At 38.6% G+C, this 16,611-nt stretch overlaps 1 protein-coding gene across 3 annotated transcripts in view; it reads left to right on the plus strand.

Moving 5' to 3' along the window:
• Positions 1 to 16,384, plus strand: part of LOC126183673 (galactosylgalactosylxylosylprotein 3-beta-glucuronosyltransferase S) — a 181,385-nt gene extending 165,001 nt beyond the window's left edge. For 2 of the 3 annotated variants that reach the window (XM_049925835.1, XM_049925834.1), the window contains 2 exons: positions 12,318 to 12,453; positions 15,054 to 16,384. In XM_049925835.1, the coding sequence (XP_049781792.1) occupies positions 12,318 to 12,453; positions 15,054 to 15,100 (183 nt within the window). In that variant the 3' untranslated portion in view covers positions 15,101 to 16,384. Of the gene's footprint in view, positions 1 to 854; positions 892 to 12,317; positions 12,454 to 15,053 lie in introns of all 3 variants that reach the window. The other variant, XM_049925836.1, reaches the window with a different exon arrangement.
• The last annotated feature ends 227 nt before the right edge of the window (positions 16,385 to 16,611 follow it).

Below are 16,611 nucleotides of genomic sequence, written 5' to 3' on the forward strand. Positions count from 1 at the left end.
AAATTGTGTGGAGGTTGGTAGGACACCATTAGGCTCTGTTAGTTGAGACTTAGTAGGCCCAGAGGAGCTGTACTCTAGAAGCCATGCCCCCAAGCCTTTTATGCATAAAGCTAATGGGCATTTCAAGGTGCAGCGAGAAGACTAGCTACCATCTGTCTGAAAAACATCAGTCGCTATCAACAGTTCAAAAAATGTTGACTGTCATTATTTGTGTGGAAAATACTTGAAATGTGTCTGATAATTTAAATTCTGTAGCACATTAATGAGAAATATGTTTTATTGTGGCTCTGCCTCAAAGTCTTTTAACTATGAGCCGCACCTGGTGGAGACTGTATCTTTTAGTGCCAATTCCACTATTCTTAATGTGTTACTGGATCCTACATTTTTGGTACAACTGTGTGCTCATCATCAGTCCTCAAGTGATTTTAGGAAAGCAATATTTTAATGTAGCTATTTCAGTTAATTATTCCCTTCAAAGTCTCATCACTGTAAGCTAACAAATACAAAAGTTAATATTTTTCAGACTGTTGAAAGACACATTTAAAAACCAGCCTTTCCTTTTTTTGGGAGTTACAGCAGAAAAGAAAGAACAAAAAAAATTTTCATGGAAAATATTCTGTTCTGTTTGGGCATGCCATGTAAATTAATACAATCTATGGATATGCAATTGAACACAGTTAAAATATGTGTTATGTGTTATTGCTCATGATGAATTATAAAAATTTGTATTGCTGTTCTGTTGTTACCCGAAATATGTCTGTCATATGGCTCAGTTACAGTCTTGAGTACACGTTTACATATTAACGAGATACGTCAGTTTGTGAGTACTTCTTAGTCTGTTTCTTGTTTTTCAGAAAATGGGCATACTTCTGACTTTTTGTATGCTGCTGGGTATGTATTTCATTGATCTGGTACATATCCTCATTAAAGTGAGAGGGAAATATGTTTCAATAAGAACATTTATGTCTGTCTTCTTGAATACTTTACAGTCTTCATTTTTATTTCAGCGGGCCATGGCTTTTTGTGGTTGGGTTTCTTCATGATGCAGTATTTTCATCATATGTAATCCATTTTACATCTTCACATTTGCTTTTAACTTGCTTGGGATTAATGACGTAACCTACTTTCTTACATCATCTGTGTCTTAAATAAATTATTGTCTCATTGTCAGTGGAAAACAACATATTGTAATGATTTCTTGAATTTTTCCTAGTTGCTTAATGCTGATTTAATTGGCCCACTAACTAAATATTCTCTTTTTATCTTTCTGTCTGAATGCAGTGACACCAAAATGCACATTGTTCTTTCAAACCAAGTGAGCTGTAATTTGCTTAAGTTGCACATATATTTACACCGTCTTATGCTTTTACACACAAGACATGTCATGTATGAAATGTTAAATAAGTAATGATATCATCATGATGAAATTTATAGCATAATTACTGGGTCAGTGATGATCAGTATCTATTTTGATGCTTTATTCTGTCTGTGTAGCCATTTAAAAGTTGTTTGCAAAATGGCAATGCTCAAATTACATGAGATGTAAAAGTGGGATTGGAGGTTAATATAGTATTAGTTTTGCACATAAAAATGGTTGTGCACTGCACTTTGATGGTTTTAATGTAAAATATTGAAAGCACTTATTTAGATATTTTGTATGTAATAAAACAGCACAAAATATTCTTTAAATCAGTGTTTATTTTAACTTTAGGAATTATGTCTATTTATATAGACTGCTACTGACAAAGTTTGTGATGCTTGCTTCTCTTATACATAAATGTATTCTGTCCCGTTTTCTTCATTGACTTACATGCTGAAATTATCCATATAGCAGTTAATTCATAGTTGGTTGTATAGTATAACTAAACTACAGCAGTCTGGTTTAATATTTTATTATATAGGAATGGTGTCTGTTCTTTCTGACATGCACGTCCAAGAGAACAAACACAATTGATTCAATTAGCAGCTGTATTCAATACATTAGAAATGAAATTTTAGACATTTAGCCACAGCAGGGCACTGCGCAAACTCAGCAGTGACAGATGAAAATTTGTGCCACACCAGGAGTCGAACGCAGATTTCCCGCTTTACGTGAGTGGTCGCCTTAACTGCCTTGACTATCCGAACACATCTCCCATGCAACTCAAATCTCTATATGCTGCACTTTACAGAGTAGTGCCCCTTATCCATTAATCCACTTGCCCGCAGTTAATTGTATTACTACAAGGGTTCAGATACAGTTCTGCATCCAGAGAGAGAGAGAGAGAGAGAGAGAGAGAGAGAGAGATAGAGAGAGAGAGAGAGAGAGAGAGAGAGAGAGTAAAAAACATAGAAATGGTGTCCATCCATTCATACATGCATGAAAGAACAGACACCATGTTGTGGTCATTAACATGACAGCCATTTTACAGTCAAGTGTTTACAGTCAAGAGAATGGTAAAAACCAAAATAATCATTGTTTTTACATTCCTTATTGTTTTGAATACAGACTTAAAACTGTCACACTAGGTGTTGCTCCATAGTGCTGTATTCAGGTATGCCTAAATATTGAAAATGTGGTTGATTTCAGTTGGAAACGGAGCAGAAAAGTTTGAAGGCTTATGAGCAGAATCCTGCTTCATATAGTCTGTCTTTCTGTTAATTTTCCACTAAGAGTAATACTGTGCACCTCTTTCTTTCTTGTGTAGTTTATCACATAAACAGTATGAAGATTAGAGGCTCACTAAAGCAGCTAGACACATTGAAGAATAATTGTCTCACATTACTGGGTATCAGAAACTTCTGTGAGTTTCAATTTATACTATTTTAAGAACTCAGTCTGGTAGAGGGACGAGACAACTAATGTGCCATTTGTTTTGTGAATTTTAATCCAGACTTCTGTGAACTTTCAAATTAAAATAAATGATAGCACACTTAAAGTTAATGTAACACATTTCTGTTAAGTTGTTAAATCAACTTGACAACTGAAGGCATAACCATGAAAAATTGTTAAAACTCTAAAGGAAATCTCCACAAAGTTAATTCACACCTGTTTTTGCCTTAACATGTTCATAATTTTCCCATGTTTCGTGCTTAATGAAGCAATGCTCATGGAGAACACACTAATGTAATTGACCGGCATTGCATTAGCCTCCAAGCAGTGTTTACAAACATCACTTGAATATTATGGTAAGTTTCTTGACTCCAGGGCACTCTACTTGGCATATTTGAATTGGTAAAATTTGAAACAATTCGTGCTTTTGCTCCTGCAACTGTCATACTCTACTCGGTGTAGTGGTTGATGGAAGTAACTAGGTTACTTCGAATACAAGCATACCAATCACAGCAATTTTCAAACTGTCACTAGTGCACGTGCACAGCTTTGTGATTGTCATGACACCTTACTTGAATGCATATTTAGTGTGTTTCATTGTTCGGGCTCTTGTTGCACTAGTTGAAACCTTTGCTCTCTTTGCATTACTCAAATTTTTCTAGTTTAAATCCATCACCTTTGTTTAAATATTGAGACACTGCATCAATTACACACCAAAGAAAGATATGTTGTTCAAACAGTCTGGGAATTGGGAATTTAGGGTTAACTTCATGCATTGTTAGGATAATAAGGACTTACGTAATCTCGATGTGCATTACAACTAGAGGTAAATAAATAGCATTGGTAAACACTCATTAGAGGACAACATAAGAGCACTTGCACACAGCAATTGTATTAGACCCAGCCAGAAATTTTTAGCTTTGTTTGGAGAACATGTTTTTCCATATCTACTCTGAACTTCCTAGCTCTAAACAGCCAAACATTCTTCATTTCCATTGACTTGGATGGGCTGCAAGCGAGTATTAACATATTGTGTATCAAGAGAACAGATAAGAATGTCACCATGAACAAATACATGTTAAGAAAAGTATCAGGACACTATCTTTGTGATTTGCTTTAACGTCCCCTTTAATCTGACATGGTGGAAATTCCATGCACTCAAGCAGTTCTCAGGACTACTGCCCAAGTGTTCTCTATGAGGTCTCCTTTATAGGTACACTATCCCAGCGTTCTCCCATAATCCAAAGTTGCATTTTTGGATCTCCCTCTGTCGAATATTATGTGCTCATTCCATTTCATGTTGTTTCACAGTGTTATGCGTGGATATTTAATGACACAACAGTCAAAATAGCAGTCAGAATCATGATGCCGAAGTCAAAAGTTAAGGCCACATTGGTTCCAACAACAAAACAATAAGGAAGTTCAAATTTCTTGGACACTAAAAGGGTAGAGCTGGTCTGCACATCCAGTTACCTGGTGAATAAGTTGGAGTTTCTGACTAGTGTATTCTCTGCAGTTATATCTCGTACTACCTTAGGAGGCAATGAGCTAATTGGAAGCTGGTTGGAGGAAACAGAGGAGGAGGTCATTTGACTGGAATAGAGCTGCCAGTAGATGCGGACTCTGCATGGGTATTTCCAGTTCTGTTGTAGAGAAAATGGAAAAGGCACTCATTTGACAAGAAAGCAGTAAGCTACATATTTACAGTACTGTGAAAAGTGCTACTCACCATAAAGATGATATGTTGAGTTGTAGACAGGCACAACAAAATGACTGTTGCGTAAAGCTTTGAGCCAAAGCCTTCTTTATAAAAGAGAAATGCACACACATTTACCCAAGCAAGCACACCTCAGACCCACATACTGCTGACTCAGCCCAGACTCTAGCTGAAGTCCTGAGTCTGGACGGAGTGGCCAGAGGTTGTAGCCATGTGGGTCTGAGGTGTGCTTGCTTGGATCAATGTGTTTGCATTTGTCTTTTCTGAAAAAGATTTTGGTCGAGAGCTTTATGAACAGTCTTTTCATCATACCTGTCTGCAACTCGATGTGTCGTCTTTGTGGTGTGTAGCAATCAGTCCACTTTGTAATATTGTTGATATTCCAACCTGGATTTTCGATTGTTTGGAGTTACATATTTAACTTTTTTGTATTTTCTTAGTAATTTAATTTTTAAATTCTTTAAGTGTGTCTGTGTTTAAGAGGTGTACTCTCACTCTTTTGGAACTGTAAAGTGTAGATTCGGGCAGTCTGTAACACAGCTGTCATTTCTTTTGAACGGCCAGCTGCACAGCTCACTCGGTCATCAGCCTCCATTGGTGACACATCAGGAGGGTAGAAAGTTACATACACTCCTGGAAATGGAAAAAAGAACACATTGACACCGGTGTGTCAGACCCACCATACTTGCTCCGGACACTGCGAGAGGGCTGTACAAGCAATGATCACACGCACGGCACAGCGGACACACCAGGAACCGCGGTGTTGGCCGTCGAATGGCGCTAGCTGCGCAGCATTTGTGCACCGCCGTCGTCAGTGTCAGCCAGTTTGCCGTGGCATACGGAGCTCCATCGCAGTCTTTAACACTGGTAGCATGCCGCGACAGCGTGGACGTGAACCGTATGTGCAGTTGACGGACTTTGAGCGAGGGCGTATAGTGGGCATGCGGGAGGCCGGGTGGACGTACCGCCGAATTGCTCAACACGTGGGGTGTGAGGTCTTCACAGTACATTGATGTTGTCGCCAGTGGTCGGCGGAAGGTGCACGTGCCCGTCGACCTGGGACCGGACCGCAGCGACGCACGGATGCACGCCAAGACCGTAGGATCCTACGCAGTGCCGTAGGGGACCGCACCGCCACTTCCCAGCAAATTAGGGACACTGTTGCTCCTGGGGTATCGGCGAGGACCATTCGCAACCGTCTCCATGAAGCTGGGCTACGGTCCCGCACACCGTTAGGCCGTCTTCCGCTCACGCCCCAACATCGTGCAGCCCGTCTCCAGTGGTGTCGCGACAGGCGTGAATGGAGGGACGAATGGAGACGTGTCGTCTTCAGCGATGAGAGTCGCTTCTGCCTTGGTGCCAATGATGGTCGTATGCGTGTTTGGCGCCGTGCAGGTGAGCGCCACAATCAGGACTGCATACGACCGAGGCACACAGGGCCAACACCCGGCATCATGGTGTGGGGAGCCATCTCCTACACTGGCCGTACACCACTGGTGATCGTCGAGGGGACACTGAATAGTGCACGGTACATCCAAACCGTCATCGAACCCATCGTTCTACCATTCCTAGACCGGCAAGGGAACTTGCTGTTCCAACAGGACAATGCACGTCCACATGTATCCCGTGCCACCCAACGTGCTCTAGAAGGTGTAAGTCAACTACCCTGGCCAGCAAGATCTCCGGATCTGTCCCCCATTGAGCATGTTTGGGACTGGATGAAGCGTCGTCTCACGCGGTCTGCACGTCCAGCACGAACGCTGGTCCAACTGAGGCGCCAGGTGGAAATGGCATGGCAAGCCGTTCCACAGGACTACATCCAGCATCTCTACGATCGTCTCCATGGGAGAATAGCAGCCTGCATTGCTGCGAAAGGTGGATATACACTGTACTAGTGCCGACATTGTGCATGCTCTGTTGCCTGTGTCTATGTGCCTGTGGTTCTATCAGTGTGATCATGTGATGTATCTGACCCCAGGAATGTGTCAATAAAGTTTCCCCTTCCTGGGACAATGAATTCACGGTGTTCTTATTTCAATTTCCAGGAGTGTATTTAGGCATCTCTGTGTGCTTTAACAGTTTACTTCCTAAGTTAGCCCTGTTTGGATGGGTAGGAGGAGCTGGCTGCAGTTTGTGAACAGCCAAAGTTATTATTGGCCACTGTGGGCCATATTCAGACTGCTGCACATGGGACACCTCAGGTGTGACTTGTTTCACCTACGGGCCTCGCTGCCGATGTACATGCCATTGTACCCACTGTGGTGAGTTTGCCCTAACCTCAGGGTGAGTGGTGGGTAGTAAGGCATTCGTGTTGCTTTAGGCCAGTGGTGGTCAAGCTGGTCCCTACTGCCCACTTGTGGATGTTCCAGATTTCATGGTGAGCAGCATGTGGTAGGAATTTGAAAAAAAAAAAAAGTTTCATTGTGTTTTCGTAAAATTTTGACATAAAGTATGTAGTAAGTAATTGTTATGGGACAGGTGGCTGCTTCTTCAGCAGGGTCTGAGTGGGCACATGGGTGATGGGATTTGCTAGTTATTGGAAGCGCAAATGCTAGGTGCATTGTGAAGTCTCTTAGGGAAATGGCATTCAGAGCCAGAAAGATAGCCAATGCGCACTTAGAGTGTCTACCAGAGGAACCTCATTCAAAATGTGGAAGTGGTCGTGCTTGAGGCTTTTGACCATGCAGGGTGCAGTTGACTGCAAGTTGTGGCTTATGTCAACATCTATGATTCCTGTTGTTTGGGTTCTGAGGCCATCCTCAGTTCATGCAGGTGGCCATGGGAAGTGGCAAAGACAGCTGGCCTTGCATGCAATTTCTAGCATTGTTCTCAGAGTTGACCGGGATCCTTTGGTTTGGAACCAAGCGGAGGGTCTCAGCTAAAGGCTTCATTGACTATGTGATGGTCTTGGCTGCAGATTTTTGGACCTGTGTGATTGAGTGAAGAATTGTAGGGCTACCCTTTGTAGGTTAGGAGTGTACTACACAAAGGAACCTGCTACTCGGGCAGCAGAGTACTTGTAGTGTGCACATGGGCTTTTTTTAGGCTAGTGATAGTTTGAGATACTCTGATGAATACTCAACAGTCAACGTACAGATAGCGAAAGCAGACTGCAGTCAGAATAAATAGACTTCAACTCTCAAAATTTTATTAGTAGATTGTCAAAGTATTCATAACAAACTTCCTAAATTTTACTGCACTCCAGGAAATTTGTCACACACTAAATATTCTCGGGGACTGAGAACTGGCTGAAAACCATAGCAGAATGCTGTGAAATATTTAACAAGTAATGAAACGTGTATCAGAAAGACAGATTCGGTGCCATAGGATGGGAGTGTTCATTGTAGTCTACAAAAATATTGTCTCTAGTGAGGTTGAATTTGAATGTGACAGTGACACTATCTGGATGTATATAACAGGTCTCTGTGAAATTAAGTTCATAGTTTGATGTTTTTACCAGCCACCTGATTCCTTCATGATAGTTTTAGAGTCATTAAAAAAAATCTATGCTCAGTAGCACAGAAATACCCAGATCATGCAGTATTAGTTGGAGGCTACTTTAACCTACTGACTGTAAACAGGGATGCCTATGGATGCATTGCAGGTGGATAGACAGGCAGTCTTGTGAGGTATTTTTGAATGCATTTTCCAAAAACTGTCTTGAGCAGCTAGTTTGACAGCCCACACATGATGAAAATATTTTAGACCTTGTAGCCTCAGCAGGCCTGACCTTATTGACGGTGTCATTATAGAGACAGAGATGGGTATTTACGTTAATACATCAATCAAGAAGGCTGGGAAAGTATTTTCACTAGAAACAGCAGATAATCAATTCTTAACATCCCACTGAGACAATGAATGGACATCTTTTTGTTCCAGTATGATGGACTTAAATGAATTATGGGCAGAGTTCAAATGGATCATGAAATGTGCTTTGGAGAAGTATGTGCCAAGTAAGTGGATTAAGGATGGAAAAGACCCACTGTGCTTTGGTAACAAAATTCTGATAATGCTGAGGCAGCAATGACTGTTGAACTCTCAGTTCAAAAGAGAAAGGACAAATGACAATAGGTTAAAGTTAGGAGAGATTCATGCATCTGTGAAAAGATCACTGCACAAAGCATACAACAACTATCTTCATCACACATTAGCAAAACATCTTGCTGAGAACCCAAGAAGATTCTGGTCTTATGCAAAATTGCCAAGTGAGTAGAAGGCTTCTATGTAATCAGTTGTCTACCAGTCTAATATGGCAATAGAAGATAGCAAAAGGAAAACCGAAATTTTAAATACAATATACTCTCATTTGAGCATCACACGGACTTCTGCCCACAAATCAGCTTGCCCTTTTCTCACATGATATCCTACAAACTGTGAATGAAGAGCAACAGACAGATTCCATATTCCTAGATTTCCAAAAAGTGTTTGACATAGTGCTCCTCTGCAGATTGCTAATGAAGGTACGAGCATTCGGAATAGGTTCCCAGATATGTGAGTGGCTCGAAGATTTCTTAAGTAATAGATCCCAGTACTTTGTCCTCAACAGCAAGTTTTTATCAGAGGCAAGGGTATTGTCAGAAGTGCTCCAGGGAAGTGTGATAGGACTACTATTATTCTCTCTATATATAAATGACCTGATGGGCAGGGTGAGCAGCAGTCTGCGGCTGTTTGCTGATGATGCTGTGTTGTATGGGAAGGTGTCATTGAGTGACTGTAGGAGGATAGAGATGACTTGGACAAAATTGATAGTTTTTATGAAGCTCTAAATGTAGAAAAATGTTAGGTAATACAGATGAGTGGGAAAAACAATCCCACAACGTTCGAATGCAGGGTTAGTAATATGCTGCTTCCCATGTCAGGTTGATTAAATATCTAGGCATAACACTGCAAAGTGATATGAAATGAAATGAGCATGTAAGGATTGGACAGAGAGGGCAAATGGTTGACTTAGGTTTATTGGGAGAATTTTAGGGAAGTGTGGTTCCTCTGTAAAAGAGACTGCTATAGAAAGCCAGTACAACTGATTCTTGAGTACTGCTCAAGTGTTTGGGATCTTCACCATATCAGATTAAAGGGAGACATCAAAGTGATTCTAAAGATTTTTTTTATCCAGATGTATCAAAAAATTCTGATGAAAACAGAAGATAGTCGCCTCAGTCCACTCATTTGAACTTCCTGTCCAACCAGAGCAAGTTAGACTGAGTGAAATGGTGTGAACCTCTGCATCCAGAAAAACTGCTCTAGAGCAGCACTTCAAAAGCTTTATCTAGCAAATGACTGAAAAGAAACTGGACATAATTCTTCAGTTCACTTATATTGACTTCAACTGGTATGGTACATTAAAATACTAGATTTGAAAAGTAAAAAGTTTTTTCTTGGGACATTAATCTCATTGTCGTATGTTACCATCAAATACCACTTCCACAGTGCTCTGCTGACTCAAAAATACTTCTATCCTCACTGACATAACCAACTAGAGCTTTTTCCATAACTACTACTTTTTTGATCATTACATCTGCAAAAAGTTCAATAGTACAGTCTTAGTCACGTGATTGGCTCCTTTATTTGATAACCTGTTGGTAATTTTTGGCTACTGCTTCAACCCATCCAAAACTGCAAATGCCTCAGCTGATTTAGATTCACTGGCAGCATCATTGTTGGTCTTACACAGAACTGATGTTGACATCAATGATCTTATCTCCTTCTTGCCCTTTCTCCTCCTTTTACTGGCATGTGCTGTGTAATAATACAAGTCAAGTATAAACTTCATCTTCAGAATTGTTTTCTCTCTATGGCTTTCTTAAGTAATTGTGAATTTTTAGTGGATACACTGGAAACCTTGCTGTCACAAAATTGTAAGCTTCGGACTGTTTACCGCTAACGTAGAAGAGCAGAAAAGGTGTAGACTGCAAAAGAAAATAATCAACTTTCATCAGAACAATAAAAGATGATTTGATTATTGGAAAACTGTAACATGTAGATTAAATATCCATCATATGTACCACCTTTTACTTCAACCTAATCCCACACCTCAAGGAATTTGTGTCTGGGATAGGTTTTGAGTCCAGTGAGCAGTAGCAGGCAGGTATTTGGCACATTTTTCCAGAATTGTACTTAAGTGGTGTTATCTACCAACTGAAAAAATGTGAACACAGTGCTTTGACCTAAAAGAAGACGAGGAGACATGCCTGACAATGTCTCAAATATGTGGTGAAGTAGAAGATCAAGTTTGTGAAAGCACTTAAAAACAATAATAAAATTTCATGATTGTTATTTTCATTGTGAGTCATTTTACTAAAGAAGCTTGTTCTGTATCAAATAGGATATCATAATTATTTGCATGATAAAGGTATTAAATTTCAAGTAACATATCATTAAAAGAAGAAAGTGTAGACATTTTACATAAAGGTTATTTCTCAATAGTGACATTTAGTTTACCCAAATAAAGACTATCCCATGAGCTTCTCCATGTTGTGACATCTCTAAATCTGTTATTAAATGCAATAAATAAAATTCCATATCCACCACAGTGTTCTTTATTAATAATGCTACCATGCGGTAGAGGTGGAATTTCATTTTCTGCATGTATCTGAAGAGTCAGTCAGTGTGCAGTTTATGCAGTAGTGCCCCTCTCTAGAGGTATGCAGTAAACCGTAGTTAATTGCTGTCTAATCAATACAGAACTGTGCAGGAGTTTCATGAAACTAACAGGTTTCATGGAAAGTGAAACTGGTGGAATAATGCATTTCACTTTGTTTGAGTGTTCAAATTGTTCTTAATCCCTGCAATGTGTGGTGAGACTTCCAAGATAGCATTTTAATATTATTTATGTAGCTGCTTTCCAGATACACTTGTTCCTATGAAATCTGCAGCACAACCAGTGAATCACTTTATGCTATGTTCAACTAAATGTAATTGGAATTAATGATTGACTTTTCTGTGCTACACAGCCATGTTAGAGACAGAATACTTTTGCTTGGGAAGCCACAAGCAATACAGAGGTTTCCAGTGCAGTGCTAGAAAATAGGAGAAGATAGGCTGCGTTTCCCTTTTATATCAAATGCCAGGATACTTGGATCTCACTAGGCAGTTATATTGTCAACCAATACTGAAAAAGAATGAGTCTTAAACTTGTTCAACAAATGCCACATTTTGAAAATCAGCTCTGAAGAAAGCATAAGTGTCTGCTGTACTGGGGAGAAGGCTAACATACTGGGAAACAGGTTTTCAGCCACAAGTACAGCAAAGGAAGAATATGAATTTTCATTTTGTATGCTCTCTAAGTGGTTACCCTGAACACCAGCTGGTTAGGTTGATAAATCATACTTAGTTGTGTTCATCCCATCATTCACGTTGGCTGTGGAGTTTGATGCTCCAAAAAATGCTCGAAAAGGCATCCATCACTGTGTTGATTAACCAATACTAGGACATTCTTATAACATATTTTAAAATGGAACAAACCGCATAATGCCATTTGACATGTAATTGCCCTGTAATAAATAATAAATGCCTATGAGGATTGATGTGGATGCAACTGAAATATTATCAATGCTCTTAGATCTGATGAATTTCAGATACTTTCACCAGCACTATTTGCCACAAAAGATTATTACTATGCATTTATTAATATTTTATGTTGAATGAGGAAAGACGACTGACAACTGTATAGAAGGGGTTTGTATCCAGCATTTCTGATTGTGATCTTAAGTGCAGTGACTATTAGCTTAATAGCAGGGCTTGACAGACATTTTATTCTGTTGTTTACTTTCACAATTAAATTTGCTTCAGGTTCTTGTGTGGCATACACAGACTACGAAGAAATCCCGATCTGTGATAAAAATTGGAAGCTATCTCGATACAAACTTGAAACTACTACTAGAGGAACTTCGTTATCTTGGAATGGGTGATGTTAGTTCAACAAAAGGTAAACTAAATTACTTGTACATTTCCTAGATTGAAAAAGGAACATGATTGAGTGAAGTGACTAACTTCCATACTTCAATTAAAATTACTTCGTGATTGACAAATGGCATTGGACGAGAGCAGAGTTACTGGCTCGTACACCACGTGCTCATGTGACCTATATGTGTGCCCACACTAAAAAAAATAAAGTTGTCTAGTTACTGACCGTTGCCAACATCTTTGTAGGTAGTTGGGGGCCAGTAGTGGGGGTTGCTGGTGCTGTAGTGATGGTGATGTGTTAAGATGTCATCAACACACATTATAGACAAACTGCAGCAGTAAGATGAATATTCAGTCTCACACATGTTGCAAAGTAACAGATTGTCTAAATAAGTGAGGAAAATTGTAAGGGTGAAAACAACAGAATTTTTGGTAAAACACTATACCACTAATGGCAGCACGCTAGTTATATCTGAATCACTTTTACTATAATCTGTGTAGTTACAAGAATTGTTGTCAAATTTAATGAAGTAGTAAATTGTTTTACACTATTTTCCACTAAACATTCACATTCACGTTCCGTGCTTTCGTTATTACTCCTTTCGTGTATCTTACAACTTTATGTGAATCTGACAATGAAGTTTGGTTTACAGTGTCCTTTGGCAGTCTTTCCACTTCTGCCAGCATACGTTTTTTGTTGTTCCTTGCCACATAACCCGTAACTGAGCCCATACAAGTTCAGCGGAATTGAAGTGGCAGTGATGTGATGGAGTCTGAGAACCCTATGGCTATATGTTTTGCCAGTTTATCATCAGGTGGCGTACTCTGAGCCACAATGTGGAGGAATTTGCCCTTTCTACAGTTATCTGGTACAGGAATGTTTTTTTTATTGTAGCCATTCAATAATATCTGTTTTCTGAAAGTTACTGTAGATGCCTTATCAAGGATAGATGAATGAAACAAGGTGTTGTCCATAACTATTACTGAAGGTTTTCTCAAGTTTTTGATGGCTCTTACATATAAAGAGCTTCAGAATGACTTACAGATTCCAATTCTGTATGCATTTACCCGAGACAAAACCCCACTGCCTTATAATACATTGATCAACATCTAAAACCAAGAAATAATGATACATATAAAATCTCAACTTTTTACATACATGAATGTGTAAATAAAATAACAAAACAGTTCAACACATTGATAAAAGTATTCTACTAAAATCAAAGCTATTAATTTTATGACCACATTATGATGAGAACATAGTTTTCTTAGAGAAAAATAGCAGTAAGCTTGTGATCACTAAAGGCAAACTATGATGTGAGACCATAAGTTGCGAAAGAATCCAAGCTTTGAACCAAATAGTTCATTGATAATTGTGTGATAAATATTGTGAATCTGATTTTTGCAGAAGCTATAATGTTCACCAAAAGCCAACTTCAGCAGCAGATATACTTTTGCCTGATTTGCATTAAAATATTTTATAGTGCTGGAAGGCAAAAATCACTGCATATTTGGCACTCCTTCCTCTCTGCTCCTGCCTTTGCAGCTTGCCTACCTGGCACCCTCCCAAACCTTGCAGGCCGCATCACCTGGCGAAGCTCTGCTGCTCATTCTTGCAGAGCAGGCAACACAATACGCTCGTGGAGCCTGAAAAACAGCTGCAAATGACTAATGTCTGGCCCTTACTACTCGACTCTCTGAAATGTCAGTCACAAAGTACTTTTAATCAAAGTATAATGGAAGACAGTGTTACAGAGTTATGAGAAAAAATTACACGAGTTCCAAACATGGTCTCTGTTTTCCGAGATGACCTCTTTCTGGTTTATGCTCAGCCAAATTCAAATGTACATTTACTAAGATTTAAGCTGTTCCAACCTTGTAAATAGTGAAACATTATTTTGTTACAGTTGGGTTGAGTAATTAAAACTGAGGCTGCCATCATTATTTAAAAAATTGGCAGTCGGGTGAGAAGCAGTACTGAAAAGAATATTTGATATCAACAACTTTAGTTACTCGAAGATGTAGTTGTGTGTGCATTTGTTGGAGAAAAGGGGGGGAGGGGGAGAGGAGGGGCTCAGCCGTGCATGCCCGTGGATGTGCTCAGTTGTGTGTTTGAGCTCAGTTGGTGTCCAAGAATGAGCACTCTTTAGTGTGGATTCTTATGCATTGGGGTGGTGGGTGGGGGTGCAAGGCAAGTACTTACATATTTGTTTATTACTGTGTGATAAAGAAGAGGTATACTTGTTTAACTAAGCTGTTAAAACTGAAGCAACTACTGTAGTCACTCTCATCTTAGCAACTGATTAAGTAGGTGTTAATCTTCCAAGTCACATAACAGAAAACTGCATATTTTACTTTTGTTTTTGAATTAAGATTAAAAAGTAACTATATATTTCTGTATATAGGATGGTAATAAATATTGTACAAATTATGAGGAAGGGTAAATGAACAATGGTTGTATGTTGTATGATTCAACTTACTAGTGGTCTTAGGATATTGTTCATTTTGTGTTACAAGCATTAATTACCTTCCACTGAGGCAACTCAGTTTGTTTAGAAACTTTTGCTTATATGTGCCAAGCTATGTTTCAAGTGAATATCACACAACTGTTTGATGTTTCAGGGGCAGCAGCCTACTTAACAAAGGATGGGCACACACAGACGATATAACCATTCCTAATGTGTTTGCTAACTTTTGACACATTATCTGCACAAAGTTATGACTGTAATAACACTCTGTTGCAGTCTTATATCATAAATAGTGGCTCAATCTAGAACTTGTCATTTAATGTAGTGGTAGACAATATTTATGATTAAATAGGATGACATTCTCATCGATTGAAGTATGGTACTGAATTTGTACAAATATTATTTATTAAAAAGAAGTAGATTTATTCCAGTTTAGATATTTGAAATGGGTGATAAATTAAGTAATTATAAGATTTTTGAGAATTCAGAATATTTCATATATCTGATTTTGATCGTTTTTCTAGTCATACATTTCAGCGGCAAGGAGTTCTGATAAAGATATTGTTCATTGGTAGTCATGCTTTTGCTGAGAGATCTGCCGACCTATTTCATAAGAAAATATAGTGATTAACTATAGCTGCAATATTAAACTTCACAAAGACATTTGAGATTATATATTTTAAGTAGACTGTTAAGTTAATTTAGCTTTTGGTGCAACTTTTATCTTTCATAGGCATTTGGGGTAAAAAAGAAAAAGAAATATATTTCTGTGTGAGTCAATTCATACAACATTTACAGTGGGATGATAAACATAGAAATCAGAATTAAAGGAGTTAACACGGAGTTTACATCTGTCCTTGTATTGCATAAATATTAAGTTTAATAGTTCCACACAAGAACATAGAACAAAACGTTGGCAACAATATCAGACATCATACCAGGATTTATCATAACTGTGTAAGGGGAAACACAGTATTTTTCAATCAGGTATGGAATATCAACTAAAACAATAGTATTTTCTCTTTAAACATTGTGTGAAAACATGTCTCTGTTTGCAGTGCCTCACAAGTTCCTGCATCTACTTAATGATTGTATGATTAAAGCACAGTCAGGATTTCTATGTCCTTACACCATTAAATTAGGATTAAACTATTTATTTTTATGTACATTTAGTTTTATAGCTCTTATTATTGAAGCTTTAATACTGTTTGCAATACAGTTGGTTATTGATACACCCAGGACTTGGGATTTGAAAGAGATAACTACTTCACTTAGCTTTCAGGAAAAGCATTTAGTCTTCATTTTGAGGTTTAGAAATAGGGTCTCATTACCATTCTGCAAGAATTAAGAAACACATATTTGTATTGTGTATAAATAATGTAATTTAATATCCTGACAAAGACAAGGTAAAACTTGGGTGGGATGATGTCTTAATGGTAGGGAAACAAAACTATATTTCTATGTTGAATGCAATATCGTATGTTGTGTTGAGATGTAAGATTTAAAAAAAAATTGTCAATAAGCACAAGATTAATACCTCTTACTGCTAAATTACTTTATCAGACGTTGGTACAGTACGAGCATTGTAATTGGCAGGGGATGTTAGAAGTGAATTTAAGCGATTCTGCCTATCCCTTCACTCTCAGAATACCCCTTTTTATTGCCATTGTCAAGGACGTTAAACCCAAATCTTAATTCCTTGTGGTTTGACA

This window comes from Schistocerca cancellata, chromosome 4 (assembly GCF_023864275.1).
Source record: "Schistocerca cancellata isolate TAMUIC-IGC-003103 chromosome 4, iqSchCanc2.1, whole genome shotgun sequence".
NCBI lineage: Eukaryota > Metazoa > Arthropoda > Insecta > Orthoptera > Acrididae > Schistocerca > Schistocerca cancellata.